General features: G+C 46.5%; 1 protein-coding gene across 1 annotated transcript in view; it reads left to right on the forward strand.

Moving 5' to 3' along the window:
- Positions 1-308: 308 nt before the first annotated feature.
- Positions 309-12468, forward strand: part of LOC137348631 (zinc finger protein 585A-like) — a 33576-nt gene continuing 21416 nt past the window's right edge. Inside the window, exons 1-5 of the mRNA XM_068013904.1 lie at positions 309-565; positions 3338-3566; positions 3682-3736; positions 3836-4527; positions 9876-10108. Of these exons, the coding sequence (XP_067870005.1) occupies positions 309-565; positions 3338-3566; positions 3682-3736; positions 3836-4527; positions 9876-10108 (1466 nt within the window). The remainder of the gene's footprint in view (positions 566-3337; positions 3567-3681; positions 3737-3835; positions 4528-9875; positions 10109-12468) is intronic.

Below are 12468 nucleotides of genomic sequence, written 5' to 3' on the forward strand. Positions count from 1 at the left end.
TTCACAATGCTTCCAAGTTTTGTCTCATCTACAACCTCGCAATTGTGCCCTGTACACCAAGGACGAGGTCATGAATATATATCAGGAAAAGCAATGCAACTTTCAGATTTCGACCATCTTTGTAAGGGTTGGCAAAAGGGTACAAGTAAATCAACATTAAATTTCAAATATACCTGCATAATATTTCCCCAAGAAGAACTACAAACGAGGTCCACACCAACTGGGCAAGGATAAAAACTTTTTTTTTGCAAAATAAGAAACATTGTCAAACGTCTGACAAGACGTGGCGTCCATCTTTCTGTGGGGCAATGGAGCTTCCTTTCGCCTGGCTGAATGGCGTTGCAGCAGACGTGCCCCGAACAAAGATGGCGACAATGCGGCCGGTGTTTGCAAATCCCTGGGGACGTCAGACGTTTCGGCCCCAACCGCAGCCGGTGCGCGTGCGCGAATTGCGCGAGTGGCGGTTGTCAGAGGCGCGCGGAGGTTTTCTTTTTCGCATCGAGAGGTTTGAGCGGGGAACGGTTAACGGTCGCCGGCGTTGCCATGGCTGCGGGGGCGGTGCTTGGTAACGGCGCGCGCCGGCACAATTGGACCATCGAGCTGAGCAGCAGCAGGTGAACGGCCAGGAGCAAGGCCGCGGAGAGCGCCTGGGGCTCGAGTGGGAGGCGGCAGCCAAAGACATCCTGCGTGGCAGTGACTACCCTGATCACATCATTTCTGGCTGTATATCACGCAAACTTAAGAACGGGCCTAAGGCCGTCAATTCGGCCCTGAAAAGTGTCCGGTCTACCTCAAATTACCCTGGAAGGGTAACACATCCCAAAAATTTGAGCAACAGGTAAAGCTAGCTGTTTCATGCTGTTACTATGCAGTAGCAACACATGTGGTGTTCGCCAGTAACAGGATGCTGCTGTCAAGCCAAAGAGATGCCCTGCCTTTCACACAACTGAGTAACGTGATGTATGAATTTCAGTGCCAGTGTGATGCTATGTATATAGGCCGTACGTCCCAAAGACTGGCAGATCGTATTAAACAACATGCCGCTTCTGCTGTTTGCAACAGGCAAGGTATGGGCCGTACCCAACCAGTCCGTGCTTGCAAAACTCAAAACGCAGTGTCCAACATTAGATGTGATTCCGCGACTGAACAACATTTGCTAAATAATCCTCAGTGTGCTAAGAATTATGCTGACAACCAGTTTAAGATTGTCAGTAGAGCTTGCAGTGTGGCACATTTGCGCGTACTGGAAGCTACATATATTAATATGCAGGGCTCTGTTCTTTGCAGACAGAAAGAACACGTATACACATTGCGCCTGTTTCAGCTGAACAAAATAAGTGACAGCTATTTGCTGGTTCATTCCTCAGGGCAATACCTTGACCAATCAGAGTCAAGCTGCCTGGTTTAAATTTCAAACAAAGCTTGGCGGTTAACTGTCAGTCACTGTAAACTGGTGCATTCTCCATGGCAACGTTTCTACCAATCAAAGTTCACTTGCCATCAATCAGCTCTCTCTTCTCACAGTGTAGAGTTGTTGCTTCCCCTCACGTTGTTATTCTTGCGGATTGTCCTGATGAGTGCAAGACGAAAAGCTTTGACAACGTGTCTCTATTTTTAGCAATACGTAGTATACAAAATTGAAAGTAGTACAAGTAAATTGCTGTTTCACCTTGAGGGAGAGTTTGGGGCCTTGGCCAGTGAGAATAGAGGAGTTAGAATCATAGCCTATGGCACAGAAAGAGGCTACTTGGCCCATCGTGTCTTCACCGGCCGAAAAACGAGCCACGCAGCCAAATCCCATTTCCCAGCATTTGGTCCATAGCTCTGCAGGTTACGGCATTTGAGGTGCACATCCAGGCACCTTTTAAATGAGTTGAGGGTTTCTGCCTCTACTACTCTTACAGGCACTGAGTTCCAGACTATCACCACCCTCTGGGTGAAAACTTTTTTTCCTGATCCCCCCTCTAATCTTTCTACCAATCACTTTAAATCTATGTCCCCTAGTCGCTGACCTTTCTGCTAAGGTAAACTGGCAATTCACATGCACTCCATACAGGCCCCCCTCACAATTTTGTACATTTCAATCAAATCACACCTCAGTCTTCTCTATTCCAAGGAGAACAACCCCAGCCTATCCAATCTTTCCTTTTCGCTGCATTTTTCCAGTCCCGGCAACATCTTTGCAAATCTCCTCTATGCCCTCTCTTGTGCAATTACATCCTTTCTGTAAAGAGGTGACCAGAACTACACACAGTACTCAAGTTGTGGCCTAGCTAATGAGTTGTACAGTTCTGTCATAACCTCCCTGCTCTTGCATTCTATACCTTGGCTAATAAAGGAAAGGATTCCTTGCCTTCTTAACCACCTTATCGACCTGTCCTGCTACCTTCGGGGATCTGTGGACATTCACTCCAAGGTCCCTCACTTCCTCTACACCTCTTAGTATTCTCCCATTAATCATGTATTCATTTGCCTTGTTTGACCTCTCCAATTGCATCACCTCATACTTCTCTGGGTTGAATTCCATTTGCCACTTTTCTGCCCATCTGACCAGTCCATTGAGATATTTCTGCAGCCTACAGCTATCCTCCTCGCTATCTACAACACAGCCAATCTTTGTGTTGTCTGCAAACTTCTTGATCATGCCCCCTACATTTAAGTCCAAATCGTTAATATATGCCACAAAAAGCAGGGGACACAGTACTGAGCCCTGCGGAACACCACTGGAAACAGCTTTCCAGTCGCTAAAACACCCATTAACAATTACCCTTTGTTTCCTGCCACTGAGCCAATTTTGTATCCGCCTTGCTACATTGCCCTGGATCACATGGGATTTTATTTTTTTAACCAGTCTGCCGTGTGGGACCTTGTCAAAAGCCTTGCTAAAATCCACATAGACCACATCAACTGCACTACCCTCATCAATCCTTTTTAAAAGGGCAGGTGTTACATCTCCTGTGCTCACATAGGAAGGGAAATGGGTGCTGGATGTGATAGAGGTTTGGAGCAGAGTGTCGCGGAGGGAACGGTCCTACCAGAATGCTGAAACGGGATGGGAAGATGTGTTTGGTGGTGGCATCACTGGAGGTGGGGAAATGATGGAGGATGATGTGTTAAATGTGGAGGCTGGTGGGGTGGAAGAGGAGGACAAGAGGAACCCGATCTTGCGTCTGAGAGACAGGGAAGGGTGAGAGCAAAGGTGGAGGAAATGGAATGGACCAGGAAGGAGGAGGCTGGAGGGAGCAGGTTAATAAACTCTGGGGCAACGCAGGCTTCACACCGAGTATATCTCCAGGCCCCAATATAAATCAGAGAACATTATCTGATTTACAAAAAGGTCTCAAAGCCTGAATAAGAAGCTACTGGCCCCATGTTGCACCAAGTGGGGTGGCAGCTGCAGGGCCTCTCTCAGTGAGAGGCCTGGGTTAACAGATGGCATCTTTATAGGAGGCAATGTGCAGCAGGACGCATGCGCGGCCATCCTGGGCCAGGAAGCAGGAGGAGAGAATGTTGTGAATTTCTATCCTGGACTGACAGTGATGGCTTTTGTAAACTCCTTTTACAGAGTATTGGAAGCGGAAGATTTGCAGACAGGAAATTCAAACCAATCACATCAAGATCTGACAGTCGCTTGCTACATCAAGACCTGAATGTCAAATATTTGTCTGTTGCTGTGTGCAGGAAAAGATTTCAGAAATCAGTGTGACTGGTAAAGCACCGAGGTACGCACACCCGAGTGAGAGTGTTCCAGTGCGCTGACTGAACAAACTTCACGCCATTCACAACAGGGAGAGGCTGTACACCTGTTCTGTGTGCGGACAAGGCTTCAAGTGAGCGTGCAACCTGGAGAGGCACAAGGACGCCCGCACCACGGAGAAACCGTGGAAATGCAGGGACTGCGGGAAGAGATTCAATTACCCATCCCAGCTGGAAACGCATCGACACAGTCACACTGGGGAGAGGCCGTTCACCTCCTGCGCGTGTGGGAAGGGATTCACTCAGTTATCTTCTCTGCTGGCACACCAATGTCTTCACACTGGGGAGAGGCCATTCACTTGCTCCACGTGTGGAAAACGATTCACTCAATCGGGAAATCTTCTGACACACCAGCGGGTTCACACTGGGGAGAGGCCATTCATCTGTTCCGTGTGCGGAAAGGGATTCACTCAGTCATCTGCTCTGCTGACACACCAGCAAGTTCACTCCAGTGACAGACCTTTTAAATGTTCTGACTGTGAAAAGAGCTTTAAAAGCAGAAATGATCTGCTGAAACACCAGCGCACTCACACTGGGGAGAGACCGTTCACCTGCTCTGTGTGTGGGAAGGGATCCACTCAGTTATCCCACCTGCTCTCACACCAGCTAGTTCACTCCAGTAACAGACCTTTTAAATGTTCTGACTGTGAGAAGAGCTTTAAAAGCAGAAACTACTTGATGCAACACCAGCGAATTCACACTGGAGAGAGACCGTTCACCTGCTCTGTGTGTGGGAACAGATTCAATAATTCATCCAACCTGCTGAGACACCAGCGAATTCACAAGTGACTGCAGGGATTGGATTCTGCTGTTAATCACATCCAGCAACTATGTTCATTCTGACAGTTAGGGTTTGTTTCTGCTGATGTTAATAACCCCAATAACTGGGCTGGAATTTAATATTCTGGATCAATGTCAAATAATTCAGCTATGTTTTCAACACAGTTTGTCGAGTATTTGTTTCTTTCCAGGATAAGAGGAGACTAATTGAAATCCTGCTGTCTACTGTTCCAATTTTGGGCCTTTTCTCCTCTGTTAAAAACTTGTCACAAAAGGCACCACAAAAATACATCAGTACATTACAAAACAGGTTACAGCCAACGAAGTGTAGAGGGAGCTTTTCTCTGTACCTAACCCGTGCTGTATCTGACTGGAGCATGTTTCAAGCAGACACTCACTGATGGGACTGTCCCACTCCCCGGCACTGACATCCATCACCTCAATGAAAATAACATTTAACCCAAAGAAACCCATCAGTTTTTCCCGCGGACACAGATCTGGAGGGACAGTATTTTTGTACAGTCTGCTCGATATTTCATCCCAGGGTCTGAATCTTTTGGTGATTATTTGAATTTGATGCACTTTAGTTACTGACTCACTAACCAGTGGAAATAGTTTTTCCTTATTTACCTGATGAAGATTTGGACCCCTCCCTCAGATCTCCAATGACCCTTTGTTCTAATGAAAAGAGCCCCAGTTTCTCTAATCTCTCCTGATAACTAAAGCCTCTCTTCCTTGGTATCATCTCAGTGAATCTCTTTTTGCAGCCTCTCCATGGGCGTGACATCCTTCCTGCTGTAAGATCCCAAAACTTGACCCAATATTCTAACTGCAGCCTAGCTAATGATTTGTACAAGTTTATGTGACCTCTGTGTCTTTTTGTATTCTACACCTCCAATTATAAAACCCAGGATCTCATTGTGCTTTTTAACCACTTTATCAACTTGTCCTCCCACTTTTAAATGTTAGTGTCTCTGAACCCCTTGTAGGGATTAGAGTTAGATTAGATTAGAGATACAGCACTGAAACAGGCCCTTCGGCCCACCGAGTCTGTGCCGACCATCAACCACCCATTTATACTAATCCTACACTAATCCCATATTCCTACCAAACCTGTCCCTATATTTCCCTACCACCTACCTATACTAGTGACAATTTATAATGGCCAATTTACCTATCAACCTGCAAGTCTTTTGGCTTGTGGGAGGAAACCGGAGCACCCGGAGAAAACCCACGCAGACACAGGGAGAACTTGCAAACTCCACACAGGCAGAATGGAACCCGGGTCCCTGGAGCTGTGAGGCTGCAGTGCTAACCACTGCGCCACTGTGCCGCCCTAATTAGCATAACATGTTTAAATAAATTGGTATCAAATGATTGATATAATGATATTCTGGGATAGAAAAGTTTAGTCTGCGTTAGCTACTCAAACAGGTGCCTCATTGCAGACAGGTCACCATGGCAACACTGATAAGCCATTCCATTCCACAGAATCAGCTCATTGGAAACTCTAATCAGATCAGGGGAAAGGACTATGTTTGTCTGTTATGGAAAACAATATAATCTTAAACCAGAGTGTGCAATAGATCAGATTATAATGTGTAATATTTATACTGATAATTGTGAAACTATAAGAAATAACAGAATTGACAGTAGGCAGGGTTGTTTGAGGACAATGAGATAATTACTGAAGAAAAGTAACTGCTGGGAACCAAGGAATGTGTCCTTGTAATATAGGTAGGAACATGAACATATGTACATACAAATTAGGAGCAGTAGGCCACTTGGCCCCTCAAGTCCGCTCCGCCATTCAACAAGCTCATGGCTGATCTGTTTGTAACCTCAACTCCACATTCCCACCTACCCCCATTAACCTTTCACCCCCTTGCTTATTAAGAATCTATCTAGCGCTGGCAAAGATTTGGCAGATGGAGTATAATGTGAGAAAATGTGATGTCCTCTTTGATAGGAGGAATAGAAAAGCCAAATATATTTAAATGGAGAGAGACTGCAGAATTCTGCAGTATAGAGGGATCTGGGTGTCCTCATACATGAATCACAAAAAGTCAGCTTGCAGGTACATCAAGTAATTATCAAGTAAACAGCAAGACAAATGAAGTGTTGCCTTTTATTGCAAGGGGGATGGAGTATAAATGTAGGGAAGTCTTGCTACAACTGTACACCTAGAGGACTCTGTACAGTTTTGGTCTCCTTATTTAAAGGAGGATATACTTGCATTGGAGGAAGTTCAGAGAATGTTCATGAGGCTGATCCCGGAGATGAAGGGGTTGCCTTATGAGGAAAGGTTGAACAGGTTGGGCCTGTACTCATTGGAGTTTAGAAGAATGAGAGGTGATCGTATTGAAACATTTAGGATTCTGAGGGGGCTTCACAGGGTAGATGCTGAGAAGATGTTTCTGTCATGGGGGAAATCTAGAACGAGGTAGCAATGTTTCAGAATAAGAGGTCTCCCATTTAAGACAGAAATGAGGAGGAATTTCTTCTCTCAGAGGTTTATTAATCTTTGGAATTCTCTACCCCGGAGTAGAGGCTGGGTCATTGAATATATTCAAGACTGAATTAGATAGATTTTTGATCTACAAGGGAGTCAAGGGGTAAAGTGGTTGGGGGGGGGGGGGGAGGCAGGGAGGAAAATGGAGTTGAGGTCACAATCAGATCAGCCATCTCTTTGAATGGTGGAGCAGGCTTGAGGGGCCGAATGGCCTACGCCTCATAGTTCTTACGTTCTCTCCCCAGTGTGAACTCCTTGGTCTGTCAGCAGGGTGGATGACTGAGTAAATCTTTTCACACTCATGGAGCTGGTGAACGGTCTTTCCTCAGAGTAAGTGCGTTGGTGATTCAGCAGATTTTTTTTTTAAAGGGCTTCTCACAGTCATAAATTTTAAAGGGCCTCTTAGCAGAGTGAACAAGTTGATGTGTCAGAAGGTGGGATAACTGATTGTATTTATTCTCACACACACAGTAGTTGAATGGCCTCTCGTAGATGTGAATTTGCTGGTGTGTCAGCAGATCCTTTCTGCTTTTAAATCTGTTCTCACAATCAGAACATTTAAAAGGCCTCTTATCAGTAAGTTGATGTGTCAGAAGGTGGGATAACAGTGAATCCCTTCCAGCAGACGGCACAGGTGACCAGCCTCTCCCCGGTGTGACTGATCCAATTAGTTTCCAGTTTGGGCGGGTAACTGAATCCCTTCCCACAGTCCCCACATTACCACAGATTCTCCATGGTGCGGGTTTGGAGTGCATCATTGTCTAATCACGGAATCACATCTAATGTTGGACACTGTGTTTTGAGTTTTGCAAGCACAGGCTGGTTGTGTACAGCCTGTACCTTACCCGTTACGAATAGCAGAAGAGACATGTTGAGCAAAGGGCTCGGGCCCTATTTACAAGGTTGCCGATAAGGCCAATCTTATAGCACGTGGAATTGTAAGAATCCCAACGCGTGTATTGACCAGTGAAGGTAGGGTTATGGTAGACTGTGGTAGAGAAACCCTTAGCAGCTTGATGCTGCAATAGGGTGAATCAAAGGCATCCTGTGTGACAATGGCTACCCTGATCAAATCATTTCTCGCTGTATATCGCACAAACTTATGAACGGCCTAAGGTCATCATTTTCGGCCCTGAAAAGTGCCCAGTCTACCTCAAATTATCCTGGAAGGGTAATGTAGCCCAAAAATTTGAGCAACAGGCAAAGCTAGCTGTTTCATGCTGCGACTATGCAGTAGCAACATGTGTGGTGCTTGCCACTAACAGGATGCTGCTGTCAAGCCAAAAGGACATCCTGCCTATCACACAAATGAGTAATGTGATATATGAATTTCAATGCCAGTGTGATGCTAGGTACATTAGCTATACGTCCCAAAGACTGGCAGATCTTATCAAACAACATGTTCCTTCCTTTGTTCACAACGGGCAAGGTACGGGCCGTACCCAACCAGTACGTGCTTGCAACACTCATAACACAGTGTCTAACATTAGATGTGATTCCGCGATTGAACAACATTTGCTAAATAATTCTCAGTGTGCTAAGAATTATGCTGGCAACTAATTTAAGATTGTCCATAGGACTCGCAGTGTGGCACATTTGTGCGTACTGGAAGCTACATATATTAATACACTTGGCCCTGTTCTTTGCAGACAGAAAGAACATGGACACACATTGCACCTGTTTCAGTTAAACAAAATAAGTGACAGCCATTCGCTGGTTCATTCCTCAGGGCAATGTCTTGACCAATAAGAGTCAAGCTGTCTGGTTTAAATTTCAAACAAAGATTGGCAGTTAACTGTCAGTCACCGTAAACTGTTGCATTCTCCATGGCAATGCCTCTACCAACCAGAGTTCACTTGCTGGCCAATTAGCACTCTCTTCTCATACAGTATAAAGTGCTGCTTTCTCTTACATTGATATTCTTGTGGATTGTTCTGATGACTGCAAGATGAAAAACTTCGACAACATGTTGCTATTTTCATCCTGGGCAGGAGCTCTCAGGATACGGGGAGGGAAGATGCCCCCATAAGTTTGGTATTCCTGGGGAGGGTAGTGCAGTCCTGCCTATTGTGAGGTACCTCCCCCCCCCCCCCCCCCCCCCCCACCCCAGGAGGCAAATATGCATCTGCCGCTAGGTCTTGTGCCTGGTTGGAGGGGAGGGTAAGGTCCTTAAGAGTCAGCCGTTCCAGCTAAAGTCTGGTCGTACCCCGGATGTACCCGAACCCGTCACTAATGTCACTGAAGAGGGCAAGCAAAGGGTTAAGATTAGCTAGCTTCATGATTAACCAGGCTGGAGTTACACAAATACAGATGCAGCTGCCAGAACACAAGGGAAGATGTGTGCAAGGTAAAGATTTCTGATAAAACACATGGTGCTGTCTGTTCATGGTCACAGGAACAAAGGCGATGTGAATTTTTAATACAGAATGTAATGTGTTAATTGCTTGAGGTTAACGTGGTCTGTTGACATGTACTTTTGAGCTTTGGTTAAAGGCTGTGTAACCACTGTGGACGTGTCTTCATTGTAATAGGGTAATATAATCACTGTGTACAAGTGAGCTTTAATTAAACAATGTCAATTTCATGTCAACCTGTGATTGGTGTATGCTAATAATTGGATCTATCTGAACTGTATAATAATCATGGAATGTAATTGATCGGGGAGCCATATGGGATCAGTGGATATGTGCAACTCCCTTGCATATGTTTGAATAAACCGATGGAAAAAGACTTGAATCTCGTCTGGTGACTGCAGGTGCGAGTGAACTCCCATGACAGTCACTAATGTAAATAATGCCCTGCCTGCTGAGCTTGTGGGTGCTGGCAGGGTGGGAGATGGCCTCCTCTCTCCAGCTTCGGTCCCAGCTACGGCTGGATTTCTGGAGTCGGAAGCAACCATCTCCCCTGGGCCGCTCACAAGCCGGGGGACTGGGGTGGGGGGAGGAGTCCTAAACTACTGGCATCCATAAGCCCAGTTTCCCCAGAGGAGCCCTGGGAAGACTCCCCTTCCATCGGTCCTGAGATCGCGACGGAGGTGGAACCAGCTGGTGTGGCCAAGAGGTCAGCCTCAAGCATGTATGGGTGTGTCGGCCGCTAGCGGTGACTACCCAGAGGAGGATGGGACTCAGTATGGGGCATGGATATGATGTTGAAGCCATCGCCAGTGAGGCAGTGCACTACTTCGTGCCCTATATCGAGTCTCCTCTCATCCCCATTGCGGAACTCCAGAACTTACTTGCTGCCTGCTGACGTTGCTGCAATAAAGTTCAGCTGGCCCTCGACTGGTGGTCGGATCTGGCGCTGATCATCTGATCCGTCCGTGCTGTCCTCAAAGATTTGGGTAAGGGTGCACACTTCCACTTCCCTCCTCACAGTAAGGTGTTGGTAATGGGATCAAAGTACTTTTGACATGAAGCTATCCATAGTCAGCCTCAACATCAATGGCAGCAGGAGGTCTCTCTGCAGATTTCACAATCTCTCAGTCCTCAGGGAAGGGAGGTATGCGGTGAGCTTTCTGCAGGAAACACTCATCATTCCAGGAAATGAGTGCCAGCAGATCTTTTCTGCCACGTCCTCCCCGAGGATCGATTGGTCCAGAAAGCAGGCCATCAGGGGGTCCGTCTGCCCTGATTGCCTGCTCCTCTTCCGAAGTTACATTCGCGGCAGGGTGTCCCTGGAAAGGGAGCATGGGTACAGAACAGGTACAACACAGGGTTAGATTAAAAAAAAAGAGTTAGATACAGATCCCTCTACACTGGTCCATCAAACACTCCCAGGACAGTTGTAGAGATAAGGCAGGGAACTATAGACCAATGAGTCTCATGTCAGTGGTAGGGAAACTATTGGAGAAAATTCTGAAGGAGAGAATCTATCTCCACTTGGAGAGGCAAAATTTGATTAGGAATAGTCAACATGGCTTTGTCAGAGTGAGGTCATGCCTAACAAATTTGATTGCCTTTTTTGAGCAGGTGACCAGATGTGTAGATGAGGGTGGTGCAGTTGATGTAGTTTACATGGATTTCAGCAAAGCCTTTGACTAGGTCCCACATGGGAGATTTATCAAGAAAGCAAATGCACATGGGATACAGGGTAACTTGATAAGGTGGATTCAAAATTGGCTTAGCTGTACAAGACAGAGAGTGATGACAGACGGCTGTTTTAGTGACTGGAAGCCAGTGTCCAGTGGCGTACTACAGGGATCTGTGCTGGGTCCCCCATTGTTTGTCATTTATATAAACAACATAGATGATTATGTGGGGGGGTAGGATCAGTAAGTTCGCGGATGACACAAAGATTGGCCGAGTGGTTAACAGTGAGGTTGAGTGTCTTGGGTTACAGGAAGATATAGACGGGATGGTCAAATTGGCAGAAAAGTGGCAGATGGAATTTAACGCTGAAAAGTGTGAGGTGATACACTTTGGAAGGAGTAATGTGACACGGAAGTATTCAATGAATGGCCTGATACTGGGAAGTTCCGAGGAACAAAGGGACCTGGGCGTGTTTGTCCATAGATCTCTGAAGGCAGAAGGGCAAGTAAACAGGTTGGTGAAGAAGGCATATGGGACACTTGCCTTTATCAATCGAGGCATAGATTACAAAAGCAGGGAGGTCATGTTGGAGTTGTATAGAACTTTGGTAAGGCCACAGCTGGAGGACTGTGTGCAATTGTGGTCACCAAATTATAGGAAGGATGTGATTGCACTGGAGCGGGTGCAGAGGTGATTCACCAGGATGGTGCCTGGGATGGAATATTTAAGCTATGAAGAGAGGTTGGATAGGCTTGGGTTGTTTTCGCTGGAGCAGAGAAGACTGAGGGGTGACCTGATCGAGGTGTACAAGATTATGAGGGGCATGGACAGGGTGGATAGGGAGCAGCTGTTCCCCTTAGCTGAAGGGTCAGTTACGAGAGGACACAAGTTTAGGGTGAGGGGCAAGAGGTTTAAGTGGAATTTGAGGAAGAACCTTTTTACCCAGAGGGTGGTGATGGTCTGGAATGCACTGCCTGGGAGGGTGGTAGAGGCGGGTTGCCTCACATCCTTCAAAAAGTACCTGGATGAGCACTTGGCACGTCATAACATTCAAGGCTATGGGCCAAATGCTGGCAAATGGGATTAGGTGGACAGGTCAGGTGTCTTTAATGCATCTGTGCAGACCCGATGGGCCGAAGGGCCTCTTCGGCACTGTATTATTCTGTGATTCTGTGACAGGTACAGCACGGGTTAAATACAGAGTAAAGCTTCCTCTATGCTATCGCATCAAACACTCTAGGTAGATACAACGGAGCCCAGTCATAGGAGGAACATAGGAAGATAGGAACAGGAGTAGGCCATTCAGCCCCTCGAGCCTGTCCCACCATTCAATGAGATCATGGCTGATCCGCGGCCTAACTCCATATACCTGCCTTTGGCCCATATCCTTTA

The sequence above is a fragment of the Heterodontus francisci genome, chromosome 34, assembly GCF_036365525.1.
Source record: "Heterodontus francisci isolate sHetFra1 chromosome 34, sHetFra1.hap1, whole genome shotgun sequence".
Classification (NCBI taxonomy): domain Eukaryota; kingdom Metazoa; phylum Chordata; class Chondrichthyes; order Heterodontiformes; family Heterodontidae; genus Heterodontus; species Heterodontus francisci.